The sequence below is a fragment of the Dama dama genome, chromosome 25 (assembly GCF_033118175.1).
Source record: "Dama dama isolate Ldn47 chromosome 25, ASM3311817v1, whole genome shotgun sequence".
NCBI classification, from domain to species: domain Eukaryota; kingdom Metazoa; phylum Chordata; class Mammalia; order Artiodactyla; family Cervidae; genus Dama; species Dama dama.
Genome location: NC_083705.1, coordinates 23,265,037 through 23,285,957, shown reverse-complemented (window position 1 = coordinate 23,285,957; position 20,921 = coordinate 23,265,037). Strand labels below are relative to the sequence as shown.

At 39.1% G+C, this 20,921-nt stretch overlaps 1 protein-coding gene across 1 annotated transcript in view; it reads left to right on the top strand.

Annotated features, from left to right (window-relative positions):
• RNF180 (ring finger protein 180) overlaps positions 1-20,921 on the top strand; it is a 258,595-nt gene that overhangs the window by 162,115 nt on the left and 75,559 nt on the right. The window contains exon 5 of the mRNA XM_061129450.1: positions 13,244-13,469. Within this exon, the coding sequence (XP_060985433.1) occupies positions 13,244-13,469 (226 nt within the window). The remainder of the gene's footprint in view (positions 1-13,243; positions 13,470-20,921) is intronic.

The window sequence follows — 20,921 nt, the reverse complement described above, 5'->3', positions numbered from 1 at the left end:
GAAAATAAATCCAAGAGATCTAATTTGTGTGTACTGAGAAGTAAAAAAGTAGGAACAGAGAGAATAGACAGTGGTGGTTGATTAGGGGAAAATTAAATTTCTGCTGGACTGCAGGAAGACATAGTTCTTCAGATTGAAAAAGACTACTGAGTACTGAATAGAAGTGACTATAAGGACACATAACTCGTAAAATTTTTCAAATCTAAGGATGAAAAGGCTGTAAGACTTCCAGCAAGAAAGAAAGCACAAGTAAGATAGACATGTTTTTCATATTAAGTGGTAGATGGTATGAAACAGTGGATCAGTCTTCCTTTTTTGAATTTTAACTCCTCTTTATTTATGAAAGATAGTAAATATGCTCACCAGATACAGATAGATTTTCAGGTATATATATATTTTTTTTACCCAGTACTTTAAAGATTTTGATCCATGTCTTTTTTATTCTCCTTCCATTTTTATTTAAATATAATTGATATACAGCACTGTAAAAGATTAAGTATACAGCAGTATTATTTGACTCACAAACATCATAAAATGATTACCACAATGAGTTTTATGAATATCCATGATGCTATCTAGATATAAAATGAAAGAAAAGAATATATTTTGTGATGAGACTTCTTAAGATTAACTCTCTTAACTTTCATATGTAACATACATCAGTGTTAACTATATTAATGATGTTATCCATTATATCTTTAGTACTTACATATCTTATAAGTTTGTACCTTTTGACCACGTTTATCTCATGATTAGATATTTCTATACAGAACAAAATGATCACAAGTATAAATCTAGTAACCACCTGTCACCATGCAAAGATGTTACATTATTATTGACTGTTTTCCTCATACTATACTTTTCATTCTCTTGACTTGTTTACTCTGTGACGGGAATTTTTTACCTCTTCGTTTTCTCACACCTTATTTCACTCTTCCCCCACCCCTTGCCCCTCTGATAAACCATTTGTTTGTACTCTTTATCAGTGACTCAGTTCTGTTTTATTTGTTGGTTTGGTTTTTTGTTTTGTTTTGTTTTGTTACACTTCACATATAAGTGAATTCATGCGATGTTTACCTTTCTCTATCTGACTTACTTCACTCAGCAAAATACTCTCTAGGTTCATTCATGTTGTCACAAATGGAAAGATTTCCTTTTTTTTATGGCTGATTAATATTTAATTTTGTGTGTGTGTGCCACATCTTCTATATTCATCTATTGATGGGCACTTGGGTTGCTTCCGTGTCTTGGCTATTATGAATAATGCTGCAGTGAATACAGGGGTGCATATATCTTTTCCTAAAAGTGTTTTAGTGTTTCCCAAAGCACTTTTCTGTTTCCTGAAAACACTACAAACTTAGTGTTTTTGTTTCCTTTGGAAAGCTACCCAGAAGTAGAATTGCTGGATCATAGCTTTTTTTTTAATTTTTTGAGGAACCTTTGTTCTCTCTTCCATAACATCTGCACCAATTACAATCCCACCAATAGGGCACAAGAGTTCCCTTTTCTTCATATTCTTACCAACACGTGTTATAATCTTTTTGATAATAATTATTCTGACAAGTGTGAGGTGATCTTACTGAATTTTGATTTGCATTTCACTGATGATTATGTGTCTGTCATCCATCTGTATGTCTTCTTTGGAACATGGGTATCCTTGTCTTGTTCCCAATCTTAAAAGAAATACTTTCAGCTTTTCATCATTGAGTATGATGTTAGCAGTAGGTGTATCATATATGGCCTTTATTATATTGAGATATATTTCCTCTGTATCCACTTCTGAAGAGTTTTTATCATAAATAGATGTTGGATTTTGTCACAATCTTTTTCTGCATCTATTGAGATTGTCATACGGTTTTTATTTTTCAGTTTATTAGGTGGTGTATCACACTGATTTGTGGATATTATACTGTCCTTGTATCCCTGGGATAAATTGCACTTGATCCTGGTATTGTTGTTCAGTTGCCAAGTCATGTCCAACTCTCTGTGACTCCATGAACTGCAGCATGCCAGGCTTCCCTGTTCTTCACTATCTCCTGGAGTGTGCTCAAACTCATGTCCATTGAATCGGTAATGGCATCCAACCATCTTATCCTGTCACCCTTTCTCTTCTTTTCCCTCAATCTTTGATGATTCTTTTAATGTATTGTTGGATTTGAATTGCTTATGTTCTGTGGAAGATGTTTTGCATCTCTGTTCATCAGTGATAGTGGCCTGCAATTTTCTCTTTTTTGGTGTCTTTGTCTGGTTTTGATACCAGAGTGATAATTTCATAAAGGTTTCTTCCTCTTCGATTTTTGGGAATAATTTGAGAAAGATTGGTGTTAACCATTCTTTAAATGTTTGAACTCAACTGTGAAGTCATCTGGTCCTGAACTTTTGTTTGGGGGAGTTTTTTTTTTAATTATCATCACTGATTTAAATAGGGCCTGTTCATATTTTGTACATTTCTACAAATTTATCTATTTCTTCTAGGCTGCTCATTTTATTGGCATGTAATTTTTTCTGTGGTCTCTTATAATCTTTTGTATTTCTATGGTATTGATCATAATTTTCCCTTTTCATTTGTGATGTTATTTGGGTCTTTCCTCTTTTTCTCAAGATGAGTCTGACTACAGGTTTATCAATTATTGTTATCTTTCCAAAGAACCAGCTCTCAGCTTCATGGATCTCTCCTTTTTATTTTTTGGTCTCTGTTTGATTTATGTCTACTCTGACCTTCAGTATTTCCTTTTTCTGCCTTTGTCCTTTGTTTTTCTTTTTCTAGAGCCTCTAAGCATATGGTTAGTCTTCTTTTTCTTTCTTTTTTTTTCTTTTCTGAGGTAGATTTGTATTGCTATAAATGTCTCTTTTAGGACTGGTTGGCTATGTCTCATGAATTTTGGTTCATTATGTATTTGTTTACATTTGTCTCCAGGTATTTTTTTTGTTTATCTTTAATTTTTTCACTGACCCATTGGTTGTTTAGTAGCATATTGTTTAACATCCACGTGCTTGTGTTTTTGCAATTTTTGTTTTATGGTTAGTTTCTAGACTTATACTTTTGTGTTCAGAAAAAAATGCCTGATATAATTTCAGTCTTCTAAGATTTACTGTGACTTATTTGTGGCCTAGCATGTGATCTATCCCAGAGAATGTGCACTTGAAAAGAGTATATATTCTGCTGCTTTTGAATGGAATGCTCTGTATATAGCTATTAAATTTATCTGATTAATATGTCATTTAAGGTCACTGTTTCCTCTTTGATTCTACCTCAATAATCTATTGATGTAATTGGGGTATGAAAGTCCTCTACTATTATTGTATTAATGTCACTTTCCCTATTTGTGTTTGGTAATATTTGCTGTATTATTTAAATACTCACAGGTTGGGTGTGTATGTATTTACAATTGTTATATCTTTTTGTTGAATTGATTCTTTTGTCATTATGTAATGTGTGATTGTAAAATATTTTAAATATATATGCTACTTCCTTTTGTCCTGCAGAGTTACTCGAAGTCAGCTGGTAGCCTTATGGGAGTTCCACTAAAAGTAACTTGTTGCTTTTCCCTTGCCATTTTTTAATATTCTCTTTCTATCCTTGATTTTTGCCATTTTAATTACAATGTGTCTTGGTGTGGTCCTCTTTCAGTTGATCTTGTTTGAGACTCTCTGTGCTTCCTAGACCTGAATGTCTGTTTCCTTTCCCAGATTGGGGTTTGTGTTTTTTGGTTCGTTTGTTTGTTTGTTTTTAACTATTGTATCTCATATGTGTTCTCTACTCCTTTCTTCTTCCCTTATTCTTCTAGGATCTCTATAACATGAATGTTAGTATGCTTGATGTTTTTCCAGAGGTCTCTTAAAATGTCATTTCTTTTTTATTCTTCATTCTTTTTGGCTTCAGTGGTTTCCACCAGTCTTCCAACTCACTGATCTGTTCCTCTGCATCATCTAATCTGCTGTCAATTACTTCTAGTGTATTTTCTAATGCTTTGTTAAACTTCTCATTGTGTTCATCCAGTCTTCTCCAAAGTTAGTTGAACATCTTTATGAACGTTACTTTGAACTTATATTGTGTAGACTGCTTATCTCCACTTCATTACTTTCTTCACCTAGAGTTTTCATTCCTTCATTTGATCCTGTTTTCACCTCATTTTGTCTCAGTCTTGCATTTACTTGTAGTTATTAGGTAGGTTGGTGACATTTCCTGAGCTTGGAGTAATGTCCTTTTGTAGGAGATTTCCTATGGGGCCCAATATCTCACTTCCCTCTGGTCACTAGAGCCGGTTACCAGGGTAAGGCCCTAGCATGACTGGTTGTTCAGTTCAGTTCAGTTCAGTCACTCAGTCGTGTCCGACTCTTTGCGACCCCATGGATCGCAGCATGCCAGGCCTTCCTGTCCATCACCAACTTCCGGAGTTTACTCAAAATCATGTCCATCAAGTCGGTGATGGCATCCAGCCATCTCATCCTCTGTCGTCCCGTTCTCCTCCCACCCCCAATCCCTCCCAGCATCAGGGTCTTTTCCAATGAGTCAACTCTTCGCATGAGGTGGCCAAAGTACTGGAGTTTCAGCTTCAGCATCAGTCCTTCCAATTAACACCCAGGACTGATCTCCTTCAAGATGGACTGGTTGGATCTCCTTGTAGTCCAAGGGACTCTCAAGAGTCTTCTCCAACACCACAGTTCAAAAGCATCAATTCTTCGGCGCTCAGCTTTCTTCACAGTCCAACTCTCACATCCATACATGACCACTGGAAAAACCATAGCCTTGACTAGATGGACCTTTGTTGGCAAAGTAATGTCTCTGCTTTTTAATATGCTGTCTAGGTTGGTCATAACTTTCCTTCCAAGGAGTAAGTGTCTTTTAATTTCATGGCTGCAGTCACCATCTGCAGTGATTTTGGAGCCCAGAAAAATAAAGTCTGACACTGTTTCCACTGTTTCCCCATCTATTTCCCATGAAGTGATGGGACCAGATGCCATGATCTTAGTTTTCTGAATGTTGAGCTTTAAGCCAACTTTTTCACTCTCCTCTTTCACTTTCATCAACAGGCTTTTTAGTTCCTCTTCACTTTCTGCCATAAGGGTGGTGTCATCTCCGTATCTGAGGTTATTGATATTTCTCCCGGCAATCTTGATTCCAGCTTGTGCTTCTTCCAGCCTAGCGTTTCTCATGATGTACTCTGCATATAAGTTAAATAAGCAGGGTGACAGTATACAGCCTTGACATACTCCTTTTTCTATTTGGAACCAGTCAGTTGTTCCATGTCCAATTCTAACTGTTGCTTCCTGACCTGCATATAGGTTTCTCAAGGAGCAGGTCAGATGGTCTGGTATTCCCATCTCTTTCAGAATTTTCCACAGTTTATTGTGATCCACACTGTCAAAGGCTTTGGCATAGTCAATAAAGCAGAAATATATGTTTTTCTGGAACTCTCTTGCTTTTTCGATGATCCAGCGGATGTTGGCAATTTGATCTCTGGTTCCTCTGCCTTTTCTAAAACCAGCTTGAACATCTGGAAGTTCATGGTTCATGTATTGCTGAAGCCTGGCTTGGAGAATTTTGACCATTACTTTACTAGCATGTGAGATGAGTGCAATTGTGCGGTAGTTTGAACATTCTTTAGGATTGCCTTTCTTTGGGATTGGAATGAAAACTGACCTTTTCCAATCCTGTGGCCACTGCTGAGTTTTCCAAATTTGCTGGCATATTGTGTGTAGCACTTTCACAGCATCATCCTTTAGGATTTGAAATAGCTCAACTGGAATTCCATCACCTCCACTAGCTTTGTTCGTAGTGATGCTTTCTAAGGCCCACTTGACTTCACATTCCAGGATGTCTGACTCTAGGTGAGTGCTCACACCATCATGATTATCTGGGTCATGAAGATCTTTTTTGTACAGTTCTTCTGTATATTCTTGCCACCTCTTCTTAATATCTTCTGCTTCTGTTAGCTCCATCCCATTTCTGTCCTTTATTGAGCCCATCTTTGCATAAAATGTTCCCTTGGTATCTCTAATTTTCTTGAAGAGATCTCTAGTCTTTCCCATTCTGTTGCTCTTCTCTATTTCTTTGCATTGATTGCTGAGGAAGGCTTTCTTATCTCTCCTTGTTATTCAATATCTTTCCTTTTCTCCTTTGCTTTTCGCTTCTCTTCTTTTCACAGCTATTTGTAAGGCCTCAGACAACCATTTTGCCTTTTTGCATTTCTTTTCCATGGGGATGGTCTTGATCCCTGTCTCCTGTACAAGGTCATCAACCTCTGTCCATAGTTCATCAGGCACTCTGTCTATCAGATCTAGTCCTTTAAATCTATTTCTCATTTCCACTGTATAGTCATAATGGATTTGATTTACATCATACCTGAATGGTCTAGTGGTTTTCCCTACTTTCTTCAGTTTAAGTCTGAATTTCGCAATAAGGAATTCATGATCTGAGCCACAGTCAGCTCCCGGTCTTATTTTTGCTGACTGTATAGAGCTTCTCCATCTTTGGCTGCAAAGAATATAATCAGTCTGATTTCGGTATTGATCATCTGGTGATGTCCATGTGTAGAGTCTTCTCTTGTGTTTTTGGAAGAGGGTGTTTGCTATGACTAGTGCGTTCTCTTGGCAAAACTCTATTAGCCTTTGCCCTGCTTCATTCCGTACTCCAAGGCCAAATTTGCCTGTTACTCCAGGTGTTTCTTGACTTCCTACTTTTGCATCTAGTCCCCTCTAATGAAAAGTACATCTTTTTTGGCATTAGTTCTAAGAGGTCTTGTAGGTCTTAATAGAACTGTCAAGGACAGACTACAATAAAACAAAAAATGTAATTCAAGAGAGAGGACAATAAGGGATAGAAGAAAACAGTGTTAAGTAAGCTGAAGAATAAAAATAAGTAGATAGTAAATCATAGTTAAATATAGATTAACTGATTTAAAGAAGGTACTGACAAAGTAGAGGCATAGTATGTTTAAGCAATTAACATTTTAGACATAAAATTCAGATAATCTCAATAAGATTGAGCTATATTTGTGTTTCTGAGTGGGGAGTAAAATATATTCAATTCATAGGTCTCATTAAAAAAAGGGAGATTATTAACATTTAACATCAACTGTTTTTGTTAAAAGTTAAGATTAATTATTAGAAGAAAGAGACAGGATTTAATAACAGCAAACACTTGGATAGCACTTTTTATATTCCAGGTACTGTTCTGAATGCTTTGTGTATATTAATTCTCTTAATGCTTTCAACAGCTCTTTGAGCTAGGTACCTTACAAATGAGGAAAGTGAGACCCCAGGGAATAAAGTAACTTGTATAAGATTACTACTACACAGTCAGTAGTGGCAGAGTCCAGCCAGATTGGCTCTGTTATCTTGCTCTTCACTTCTGCCCTACTATTACTTCTTGAAGAAAAAAAAAAAAAGCAAGAAATAAAACCAAATATAACAGTAATCACAATAATTGTAAATAAACTAAATGTCACTGCTGCTTTGTCTTTATTACTAACAAAAAATTTTGACCTACTAATTTTTTGCAGAATTTTTAAAGGTTGTTTATATTATTTATCTATTTATGATCTCATTGTCTTTCACCTGAAGCCCCTGGAGAGGAACATGAGAGACTGAATATATTTGGTTGACTTTGTAGGATAATTTTTATGGGGCCAAAAGCAGTTGGACAATTGAACACCTATTATATTCACTGGACATGGAACAACAGACTAGTTCCAAATAGGAAAAGGAGTACGTCAAGGCTGTATACTGTCACCCTGCTTATTTAACTTATATGCAGAGTACATCGTGAGAAACGCTAGGCTGGAAGAAGCACAAGCTGGAATCAAGATTGCCGGGAGAAATATCAATAACCTCAGATACGGAGATGACACCACCCTTATGGCAGAAAGTGAAGAGGAACTAAAAAGCCTGTTGATGAAAGTGAAAGAGGAGAGTGAAAAAGTTGGCTTAAAGCTCAACATTCAGAAAACTAAGATCATGGCATCTGGTCCCATCACTTCATGGGAAATAGATGGGGAAACAGTGGAAACAGTGTCAGACTTTATTTTTCTGGGCTCCAAAATCACTGCAGATGGTGACTGCAGCCATGAAATTAAAAGACACTTACTCCTTGGAAGGAAAGTTATGACCAACCTAGACAGCATATTAAAAAGCAGAGACATTACTTTGCCAACAAAGGTCCATCTAGTCAAGGCTATGGTTTTTCCAGTGGTCATGTATGGATGTGAGAGTTGGACTGTGAAGAAAGCTGAGCGCCGAAGAATTGATGCTTTTGAACTGTGGTGTTGGAGAAGACTCTTGAGAGTCCCTTGGACTACAAGGAGATCCAACCAGTCCATCTTGAAGGAGATCAGTCCTGGGTGTTAATTGGAAGGACTGATGCTGAAGCTGAAACTCCAGTACTTTGGCCACCTCATGCGAAGAGTTGACTCATTGGAAAAGACCCTGATGCTGGGAGGGATTGGGGGTGGGAGGAGAACGGGACGACAGAGGATGAGATGGCTGGATGCCATCACCGACTTGATGGACATGATTTTGAGTAAACTCCGGAAGTTGGTGATGGACAGGAAGGCCTGGCATGCTGCGATCCATGGGGTCGCAAAGAGTCGGACACGACTGAGCGACTGAACTGAACTGATATTCATTTGTTGATTATGATGATGATGTCTTGATCTTTCTGACTTTCCTTTAAATCCTATCTAAATTTTATTTCCTCTTTACATACATCATTATCATCATCAGTTAAATTTTATTATTCGCTGGGACTATTCAAAGTATAGTAACTCACTTAAGAATGTGGTGATAAAGAATGTTGCTTCAAATCTCTATTGACTGGGTTGAAATCCACTCATAGTTTCAGTAAGTGAGCTGTCTATATTTCACTTTCCTTTGATATGGAAAATGATGATAACAATAGTATCTACTTTGTAAGGGTTTAGTGCTGAAGAGATTAGTTAATATGTACAAATTTGGTCACCTTATTTAAGTTCCAAACAATTTGGTAGGAAACATCAGGTAAATATTTAGCTCTGTGGCAAACATACTATTTAAGATTGAATATTTTATGCTAGTTTTATACCACTTTGGTTGATGAATAGATATTTCTTTTATTTTCTATTTTAGTCAGTGTTCTCATAACTTTCCTTCCTTTTTAGATCTAATCATAGGAACTACACAGAGAAAAATTATGATCTCTCTTTCACAAATACTTAAAATCTGGTCTCCTGTTAATATTTTTCTGAGTGAATATCCTCAATCTTTTAAAAGCACTTTGTATGAGGAAGTTTCAGAAGTCATGCTGCCCTGTCCTTCAGAGTATTTCTGTGGATAACTGTAGTTTGTCTGCGGCCCTCAAAGTAGCTTCAGATATGGTGTGATCATATATAGTTGTAGGAACATCAACCCACTGCATCATATGTTGAGCTTCCATTCAGTTAAAATCTCTGTCTCTTTATACAAACTGCTCTCAGCTAAGTATCATCCATCTTCTCTGTGTGCAGTCTGTTTGGATTCTTAATGAGGGATTTATATTTCTCTGCTGGTAAAGAATCTGCCTGCAATGCAGGAGACTCTGGTTTGATTCCTGAGTTGGAAAACTCCCCTAGAGAATGGCTAGATTACCCATTCCAGTATTCTTGGGCTTCCCTTGTGGCTCAGATGGTAAAGAATCTGCCCGCAATGGAAGAGGCCTCAGTGTGATACCTGGGTTGGGAAGATTTTAAACTTTAAAATAAATTTTAATAGAAATTTATTTTTAATTTTAATTTTAAATTAAAATTACTTTTTAATTTAAAAAGTAAAATTTAATAGAAAGATAGGCAAGTAAAAATTATGAGGAAGCAACTACGTGGCAGTGACAAAGAATAACTTTTGATAGAAGAGCAGTGAAATCCTTTGGGGAAGTTGATATTTAAGATTTTTAAAATGAGGTAAATTTAGCCATGTGTAGACAAGAATGTGTCAACTAATTTTTGTTATGTAACAAAGCAAATTTAGTTGTTTAAAACAACAGCCTATATTCACTCACAGTTTTCTGAGTTGGCAGTTGGGGCTAGGCTCAGCCATAATGGTTTGTCGCTGATGCACATGATATCATCTGGGCTCACCAGTACATTTGCAATTAGGTGACAATTATTGGCTGTGCCCACACATGTCCGGCAGTTGGCTTGTTGTCAGCAGTCACAATGGAGGCAGCTGGACCATATGTCACTTACTATTCAGCAGGCCAGCCTAGGCTTGTTCACATCTTGGGACTTGTGAGTTCCCAAGATCAGCAGGAGAGGACTATTCCAGTGCACAAGCCTTTTTAAGCCTTTATTTGCATCACATTTGCTTACATTCCATTGACCAAAGCAAGTCACATGGCAGAGCCCAAATTCAGAGTGTAGAAAAACCGATCTCTGCATCTCAGTGAAATACATATAGGTGTATATGGAAAGATAGGAAAATTTATCGTATTTTGTAATCATCCACATGGAGTAAGCACTTTTTAAGTGAAAGAAAGCATCATGTCTTAAGGCCTTAGGGTGAGAAAGTGTTCAGTGTGTTTGTTGAGCTAGAAGATCAGTGAATTGGAATGTAGTTCCATATGGAGGATAAAAATGAAGGTTGGAACTGGATCCTGCAGAGTTCTATAGAGCATTGTAAAGAGTCTCATCTTATTCCAAATGTAAGAAGGCAGCATCAAGTAGGTGGCAAAAAAGAGAGCCTGGTCTACTTAGGAAGTGCTGCTGAAAGAGTAATGAAGGTAAGTTAGGAAAGCATCCTAGGTTTGGCAGAAAGGACTTTAGGATGAAAGGACTTCCTTTACCAGATATTGAAGCTTATTATAAGGCCACAGTAAGTGAAAGTTACTTAGTCGTGTCCGATTCTTTGTGATCCCATGGACTATACAAATGATGGGATTCTCCAGGCCAGAATACTGGAGTGGGTAGCCATTCCCTTCTTCAGGGGATCTTCCCAACCCAGGGATCGAACCCAGGTCTCCCACATTGCAGACAGATTCTTTACCAGCTGAGCTACAAGGTATGATTATGGCATAGGAATAGACAATAATGTAATGGAACAAAATAGATGTCAACATATTTGGCCTCTTAATAACAATGCGGCACTTTAGAACAGTGGAGGGAGAGTAAGGTCATTGAAATAAATGGGCTATACCAATTAATAAGTACATAGAAATTAAAATGAAATTTACCCATAATATACACCATACTGAAAATCAATTTTAGGTAGATGATTAAATATTGTTAAATGCAAAATAATACTCTGTTAATGACCCTGGGAAAAGGTAGGTGTTCTTAGATAAGACACATAAATTACTAACCATGAAGGAAAAATGTTCTTTAAAATTAAGAACTTTATGTCATCAAAAGACACCATGAGACGTGTGAAAAGGCAAACCAGAAGAAAGGAAAAAATATTTGCAACACATCTAACCAATAACAACAAGTAACCAGATTAAGTAAAAATGCTTACAAGTTTATAAGAAAAATCAGAAAGCCAATGTAACAAATGAGCTAACAACTTGAATATGTCCTTCCTAAAGAGAGAAATTACCTACAGGTGGCAGAAAGAGGCTGACAGAGAGGAAGTAAGGCCATCTGGGTAAATCAAGTAACAGTTTATCCAGTTGAAAGGCCTTTCTGTATTTTCAAGGCTCTGTTTGCCTCTTTTCTGTAACTTTTACATTTCATGTAACCTAAAAATATTTAGAAAGCCCAAAGGCTACTCAAATGTTAATCGTTGATCTGCATTTTTCACTTTCATCAAAGTGAGGAGAAAAGCATCTACACCATTTGCCTCAGTGGACTGAGGCCAGGCCTTGTTTAAGGAGTATTTCCCAAGGCTCTAACCAAAACTACTGGGCCTGTGAGAAAGGTAGGAGGGAAGGATGGCTGTGGATAATATTTATTGAATATTTGTTGTATGCCAGGCTGTGCTGTGCTCAATGCTTTATGTGGATTACCTCACTTAATTCTCACATAGCACCTTCACAGATGAGGACATTGTGATGTTAAGTAGCAGGAACTGTGCCACCAGACTCTGTGCTGCTACCTAAGTGCCTCTTTCCTAGCTACCTGTTAATAGCCTCTTTCTTAACTATTCTAGTTGGGACAGCGGAGCAGGCTAGTATATTCCAGCTGCAAGGCTGATCCCAAAATTACTACAACTTTCTTTGCAATATCTTTTTCCTGACATACCTTGGGTTTGGCCTTTTATTGTCTCTGAGGTCCAGGAATGTGCAAAATGTGGAATAAAGAAAGCTGCCTGTGTAGTGTGAAGCTGAAGTTTGACTTCCTCTTGCCCTCATGTCTCAGTTCAGTTCAGTCACTCAGTCGTGTCCAGCTCTTTGCAAACCCATGGACTGCAGCACACCAGGCTTCCCTGTCCATCACCACTCCCAGAGCTTGCTCAAACTCATGTCCATCAAGTCGGTGATGCCATTCAACCATCTCATCCTCTGTCGTCCCCTTCTCCTCCTGCCTTCAATCTTTCCCAGCATCAGAGTCTTTTCAAATGAATAAGTTCTTCACATCAGGGGGCCAAAGTATTGGAGTTTCAGCTTCAGACAAAGAAGAAAAGGAAAGATATACCCATTTGAATGCAGAGTTCCAAAGAATAGCAAGGAGAGATAAGAAAGCCTTCCTCAGTGATCAATGCAAAGAAATAGAAGAAAACAATAGAATAATGCAAAGAAATAGAAGAAAACAATAGAATAGGAAAGACTACAGATCTCTTCAAGAAAATTAGAGATACCAAAGGAACATTTCATGCAGAGGTGGACACAATAAATGACAGAAATGGTACAGACCAAACAGAAGCCCTCAGGTCTATTCATGTGCAAATGCCCATATGAGGCTGGTAATCTTGTGACAGTAGCTTGTTTGCTCTGGTGGGAGTGGGATAGATGGGGAATCTGTCATCCTGGGACCTAACACTTACTTAACTAGTTCTGGTTAAATAGAGATAAAGATTTACTTAGTGTTTTCAGGTACTATACTTTAACATTTAGCATTATATAAAAATGCTAAAATGAATAATTAAGACTTCTGTGTTTTTCATGTATGTTTCCAGTTTCTTCTCACTTTGCAAGGTAGCATTTCTGTCACTGATTATTCACAAAAACAGATATACCTGCTTCTCATAAATATTTTCATTCACCTTAACAAAATATGAAATCAGTTTCTCAATTTCTCAGGGAAACCATACTGAATCTCATACTGAACTAAGAGAAATTGTTTTTGCTTATATTTTGCAGACTTTGGATAATGAGATGAGTACAGATGATGACAATGAATATGCAGAAGAAAAGGAGAGCTACATCTGTGCAGTGTGTCTGGATGTTTATTTCAACCCCTACATGTGTTACCCTTGCCACCACATCTTCTGTGAGCCCTGCTTACGGACCCTTGCCAAAGACAATCCTGCAAGCACTCCCTGCCCGTTGTGTCGGACAATTATTTCCAGAGTCTTTTTTCAGACAGGTAATTGTTGTCTTTCATTAACATGATTGCCTAATTATTTTGACTACCTCTTTGTTCCAGTTCTAAAGGTACTTTATGAATTATTATGAGAAAGTTATTGAAAATCATATATAGCATAATTCGTTACTCTCCAGTTATAGAAGAGTGCTTGCCAACTCGTTAGAACTTTTAAAATCGTAGAATCAGTGATGAAACCAGTTTTTCATCTCTACTCCTCTATTTAATGCTGAGATCTTTTCTAAAGCATCCTAACTAGTTTTTCAGTCTTTACTTGGACATCTCCAGTGTCAAGGACATTCCATTAAAACTTGGAGCAGCCCTATTAATTATTTATTTTTTAAGTCTAACTTCTATTTCTTCTCATCCTTCGACCTTTGTTTTTACCTCTGGAGTCTCAAAGAATAAATCTATAGATATCTGAGGATAACTACTATGCCTTTCCCTCAAACTCCAAATCTTCTAAACCTTCTTGTTGTTTTTAAGGTCTTTATTCTTGAATACAGTAAAATTGGGACGAGGATTTGTTTACATAATTACCATGTAAAGATGGGATATAATACAATATTTTGATACAAATGGAAACAGGGAAAACTAATGAATGTGGAACATGGATCCTGCTAGGAGAAAGGGAAAAATGATAGAAGTAAGCAGAGCTGTTGGACTGTAAAGAAAGCTGAGCACCAAAGAATTGATGCTTTTGAACTGTGGTGTTGGAGGAGACTTTTTTTTTCCATTTATTTTTATTAGTTGGAGGCTAATTACTTTACAGTATTGTAGTGGTTTTTGCCATACATTGGCATGAATCAGCCATGAATTTACATGTGTTCCCCATCCTGAACCTCCCTCCCACCTCCCTCCCCATCCCATCCCTCTGGGTCATCCCAGTACACTAGCCCCGAGCACTTGTCTCATGCATCCAACCTGGACTGGTGATCTGTTTCACACTTGATAATATACACATTTTGATGCTATTCTGTTGGATCATCCCACCCTCACCTTCTCCCACAGAGTCCAAAAGTCTGTTCTATATATATGTGTCTCTTTTTCTGTCTTGCATATAGGGTTATCGTTACCATCTTTCTAAATTCCATATATATGCATTAGTGTACTGTATTGGTGTTTATCTTTCTGGCTTACTTCACTCTGTATAATGGGCTCCAGTTTGAGAGTCCCTTGGACTGCAAGAAGATCCAACCAGCCCATCCTAAAGGAGATCAGTCCTAGGTGTTCATTGGAAGGACTGATGTTGAAGCTGAAGCTCCAATACTTTGGTCATTTGATGCAAAGAGCTGACTCATTTGAAAAGACCCTGATGCTGGGAAGATTGGGAGCAGGAGGAGAAGGGGATGACAGAGGATGAGATGGTTGGATGACATCACTGACTCAATGGACATGAGTTTGGGCAAACTCTGGGAGTTGGTGGTGGACAAGGAGGCCTGGTGTGCTGCAGTCCATGGGGTTGCAAGGAGTCGGACATGACTGAGCGACTGAACTGAACTGAAAGCAGAGCTGATATTTATTGAGTGCACTACTGTGTGCTAAACCTTTGAGAAGGAAATTTCTGTATCCACATTCTCACCTGAACCATAGGCCAAATAAGATTAAAGTATGTACTTTATTAATAGTAAAACTGAAGAAAACACATAGCACATTTTTCTTCCCCAAAAGAAAATCCAAGGACCCATCTGCAAAGAAGAATCAGTTTATAAAAATAAGTTTTGTATACCCAACCAACTGTATGAATGCTTGCAAACCTGCCTTACCAGCTCAGTAACCAAACAATGAGATACCACTTCACACTCACTAGGATGGCTATAGTTAGGAAGATAGATAATAATAAGTGTTGACAAGGAAATGGAAAAATTGAAACTCATATATTACTGATAGGAGTATAAAATGGTAAAGTCAGTTTGGAACATAGCAGAATCAGCTTTGCACATAGAAGATTCTAAGCCTGCTTATGAGATGGGGAAAAAATTCTGATGTGTCCCAAATTAACTAAGAGTTCTTCTGTCTATGAAAATGGAAAAAACTCCAGGATGGGCAGGGCCAAGGAAGAAGACCTTTGGCTAGGGGGGGACCTTTCCATCTCTTGACTGACAGCCTCATTCTTCCAGACAAGGAACTCCCATATCAGTACCCCAGCAGCAGGTCTGTTCAGGGATGTCAACCATGCTGCATGACAGGATCTGCCGGCCACCTTCTTCAGGAGGCCAAGGAAGGGGAAAGGCTGTGGCTTACAAATGTTAAATGGAGTGGGGGTCATCCAAGAGAGTGGGGAAGAATCCCTTAGCCAGTGAGATCATGGTTTTGTTTTCAGGGAAGGCATCATATTTTCTTGAATCGATTGTACGACTGAAGCCTTCAAACCAAGCGTGGCATTGCCCCTGCTGCAGACTGACTCGGGGGCCCCTGTATGAGCCCTGCTGTAGACCTCAGGAATCCCAGCCCGTGGTCATGTGGAGGATGTAGATGTCTCACGTATCACATAGAGAGCCACAGGGTCAGTGCAGCTGAACTCTCAACTGTGAAGTCACTTGCTGCTCTCACCCCATTCAGATGCACCCGAACCTCAACAAGGAGAATTTCTACCCTCCTTCCATATTTTCCTCCATTCAACCTCTGTACCCTTTTAGACCACTGACCCCATGCCACTGCTCTTCTGCCTTTACATGGTGAGACTAAGTGCTAATAAGCAGTAGTGCTGGTGAACTCCATTGGAAATGGGAAAATAAAATGGCTGAGTCTTCACCTTGTGTATGAAAAGAAAGAAAGTGAAAGTGAAGTCGATCAGTCGTGTCTGACTCTTTGTAACCCCATGGACTGTAGTTTACCAGGCTTCTCCATCCATGGTATTTTCCAGGCAAGAGTACTAGAGTGGGTTGCCATTTCCTTCTCCAGGGGATCTTCCCGACCCAGGGATCAAATCCAGGTCTCCTGCAATGCAGGCAGATGCTTTACCCTCTGAGCCACCAGGGAAGAAGTCCCTAACTAAGTAAGTAAACGAAATTTAAGCTAATCTAGAATTTTAAGTATGAAGCAGGCTTATGATTTTTTTCACCAGGAATATTTTGGCTGCCACAATAATAGGAGGATGCTACTGGTATCTAGTCAACAGGGCAGGGATAACAGGTACCCTGCAGTGTTTGGGCCAGTCCCACACAGCGAAAAATTGTACTGGGTTCAGTCTGAATTTTAGATGTCCTGCTGGGCTTTATTCAGGACATACAACTCATCCAAAAGATCACAGTTCCTCTTCTTATCTGCTGTAATAGCCTGTAACTGGGCTTGGTCTGTTGTCTCTGTTCCCATTAAGGGTATTTCATACTTTCTCTTAGTCTATACCAAACAGTCTGGACTGTTAATTCATATGCTAATAGTGATTTTATTCTTGCATTTACCCATGCCTCAACTTTTTCATTTTTACGTTCATCTTGTACAATATAGTCATTGCCTCTGAAATCAAAACTCATTCTTTTTTTAATTGAAGTATAAAAAAAAGATTTACAATGTTGTGCCGATCTCAGCTGTACCACAAAGTGACTCAGTTATATACATATAGACGATCTTTATTTTTATATTCTTCTCCATTATGGTTTATCACAGGAGATTGAATATAGTTCCCTGTGCTGTACAGTAGGACCTTGCTGTTTATCCATCCTATAAAATATAATAGTTTATATCTGCTAATCCTAAACTCCCAGTCCTCCCCTCCCACACTCCACTCCCCCTTGGCAACTTCAAGTCTGTTCTCTATGTTTGTGAGTCTGTTTCTGTTTGCAAATAGGTTTATTTGTACCATATTTTAGATTACACATGTATATGGTATTATATGGTATCTGTCTTTCCCTTTCTGACTTCACTTAGTGTGATAATCTCTAGTTGTATCCATGTTGCTGCAAATGGTATTATTTCATTCTTTTTTATGTCTGAGTAATAATATTTCATTGTATATGTATACAAATTCATTCTTTATTAGTAGGCATATCTATTTCCTAATGGCTTTTAGTGTAGTCACTCCCGAGCTTTAATATATGGAAATAAATAGTTTATTATAAAAAAGAACTGGAAGATTAAGCAGAATGATTAGAGCATTGTTTCTCAGGTTTCTCTCATTTTCCTACCACCTTTTCAATTTTCACTATATCCACATACCACCTGAATTATTTTTTACTTAAGGGTTTTCCTCATATCAACATACTTTTAAAATATACTTATTTCAGCCTCATCTTTAACAACGTATTTTCGAATGTATGTATTTGATGTTCTAGTTTATTATATACATTAAAATATAACTATGGAGGGAGGAGCCAAGATGGCGGAGGAGTAGGACGGGGAGACCACTTTCTCTCCTACAAATTCATCAAAAGAATAACTGAACACAGAGCAAACTTCGCAAAACAACTTCTGATCGCTAGCTGAGGTCATCAGGCGCCCAGAAAAGCAGCCCATTGTCTTCGAAAGGAGGTAGGACAAAATATAAAAGATAAAAAGTGAGACAAAAGAGCTAAGGACGGAGATCCGTCCCGGGAGCTCTTAGGCGGCAGTGCTTGGGGTAGGGTCTGGGCCTGAGTGCCCTGAGGACAATCGGAGGGAGCTTCTGTGAGTTGCCAACATGAACTGTGGGAGACCAGAGGAGAGAGAGTAAATTAACCAGCCCTAACACACTGCCGGCCGTTCGCAGAACAAAGAGACCGAGAGGGTCCAGAGAGGAGCTCGCAGGCTGCGGACCGGCCCAGCCCCGCCGGAGGCAGGAGGCAGGGGGGAGGGGAAGGTCGCGGCGAGACACAGGGCGCAGGCACCCGACCGGCGCGGGCGGGGACTGGGGCTGGGGACGCGGAGGGCAGAAGGCGCGCGCACCCGACTGGCGCCAGCGGAAACTGAGACTGGGTCCGCGGAAGGGAGTGGGCGCGCCACACCTGGGGGGGGTGCGCCCACCAAGCCCCTGGCTGCCTGGACCGCTCTGACGGGGAAGGCACTGAGAGCGGGCGCAGCTTTTCCCTCCGCGCTTTTGTGGAACACCCGAGGGCTGGAACCTCGCGCAGCGCGGGGCGCGCTCCATATAGAACAGCCGGGAGCCTGAGCAGCGCAGAGGAGAGAGCAGCGTCACCCCTCCTGGCAGCCCCAGCCCATCCCCGCGGCGCAAGCCCCTCCCCGCAGAGCGAACGAACTAGCTACCTGAATAAGAGTCCACCTCCGCCCGCCTGTGTCAGGGCGGAAATGAGGCTCTGAAGAGACCGGCAAACAGAAGCCAAATAAACAAAGGGAACCGCTTCAGAAGGGACTGGTGCAACAGATTAAAATCCCTCTAGGAAACATTGACTACACCGGAGGAGCCTGTAGATATCGAGAAGCATAAGCTGGAACGAGGAGCTATCTGAAACTGAGCCGAACCCACACTGACCGCAACAGCTCCAGAGAAACTCCTAGATATAATTTTACTTTTTTCTCTTTTTTTAATTTTTTTTTTCTTTTTTCTTTTTGATTTTTTCTCTTTTATTTTCCTTTAAAATCCCCTATTACTCCCCCATTACTCCTTAACTTTCATTTCCATAGACTGTTACGATTTTTTAATTAGGGGGAAAAAAAATTTTTTTTTTCCTTTTTTTTTTTTTCTTTTTTTTTCTTTCCTTTTTCTCTTCTATTTTCTATTTTTCTTTTTCTCTTATTTCTTTTAAAGTCCTCTAGTACTCCTCTACTACTCCTTAATTTTCATTTTCAATACACTATAACCTTACAAAAAAAAAAAAAAAAGAAGAGAAGCCCTATTTTTAAACCAAAGATTATTCTCTCCCAATCTTGACTCTCTGTTTTCTACCTCAGAACACCTCTATTTCCTCCTTTCCCCTTCTCTTCCCAATCCAATTCTGTGAATCTTTGTAGGTGACTGGGCTACGGAGAACACTCTGGGAACAGACAGCTGTGTAGATCTGTCTCTCTCCTCTTGAGTCCCCCTTTTTCTCCTCCTGTTCATCTCTATCTCCCTCCTCCCTCTCCTCTTCTTCATGTGACTCTGGGAACCTCTCTGGGTGTCCCTAACGGGGGAGAATCTTTTAGCCATTAACCTAGAAGTTTTCTTATCAGGGCTGCATAGTTGGAGAAGTCCTGAGACTACAGGAAGAATAAAACTGAAATCCAGAGGCAGGAGACTTAAGCCCAAAACCTGAGAACACCAGAAAACTCCTGACTACAAGGAACTTTAAGTGATAAGTGACTGTCCAAAAGCCTCCATACCTACACTGAAACCAACCACCACACAAGAGCCAATAAGTTTTAGAGCAAGACATACCACACAAATTCTCCAGCAACGCAGGAACATAGCCCTGAACATCAACATACAGGCTGCCCAAGGTCACACCTAACACATAGACCCATCTCAAAACTCATTACTGGGCACTCCATTGCTCTCCAAAGAGTAGAAATCAAGTTCCACGCACCAGAACACTGATGCAAGCTTCCCTAACCAGGAAACCTTGACAAGCCAATCGTCTAACCCCATCCACTGGGTTAATCCTCCACAACAAAAAGGAACCACAGACCTCCAGAATACAGAAAGCCCACTCCAGATACAGCAATCTAAACAAGATGAAAAGGCAAAGAAATACCCAACAGGTAAAGGAACATGAAAAATGCCCACCAAGTCAAACAAAAGAGGAGGAGATAGGGAATCTACCTGAAAAAGAATTTAGAATAATGATAATAAAAATGATCCAAAATCTTGAAAACAAAATGGAGTTACAGATAAATAGCCTGGAAACAAAGATTGAAAAGATTCAAGAACTGTTTAATAAAGACCTAGAAGAAATAAAAAAGAGTCAATTACAAATGAATAATGCAATGAATGAGATCAAAAACACTTTGGAGGGAACCAAGAGTAGAATAACGGAGGCAGAAGATAGGATAAGTGAGGTAGAAGATAAAATGGTGGAAATAAATGAAGCAGAGAGGAAAAAAGAAAAAAGGATCAAAAGAAATGAGGACAACCTCAGGGACCTCTGGGACACTGTGAAACGCCCCAACATTCGAATCATAGGAGTTCCAGAAGAAGAAGACAAAAAGAAGGGCCATGAGAAAATACTCGAGGAGATAATAGCTGAAAACTTCCCTAAAATGGGAAAGGAAATAGCCACCCAAATCCAAGAAACCCAGAGAGTCCCAAACAGGATAAACCCAAGGCGAAACACCCCAAGACACATATTAATCAAATTAACAAAGATCAAACACAAAGAACAAATATTAAAAGCAGCAAGGGAAAAACAACAAATAACACACAAAGGGATTCCCATAAGGATAACAGCTGATCTATCAATAGAAACCCTCCAGGCCAGAAGGGAATGGCAGGACCTACTGAAAGTAATGAAAGAGAATAACCTACAACCTAGATTACTGTATCCAGCAAGGATCTCATTCAGATATGAAGGAGAATTCAAAAGCTTTACAGATAAGCAAAAG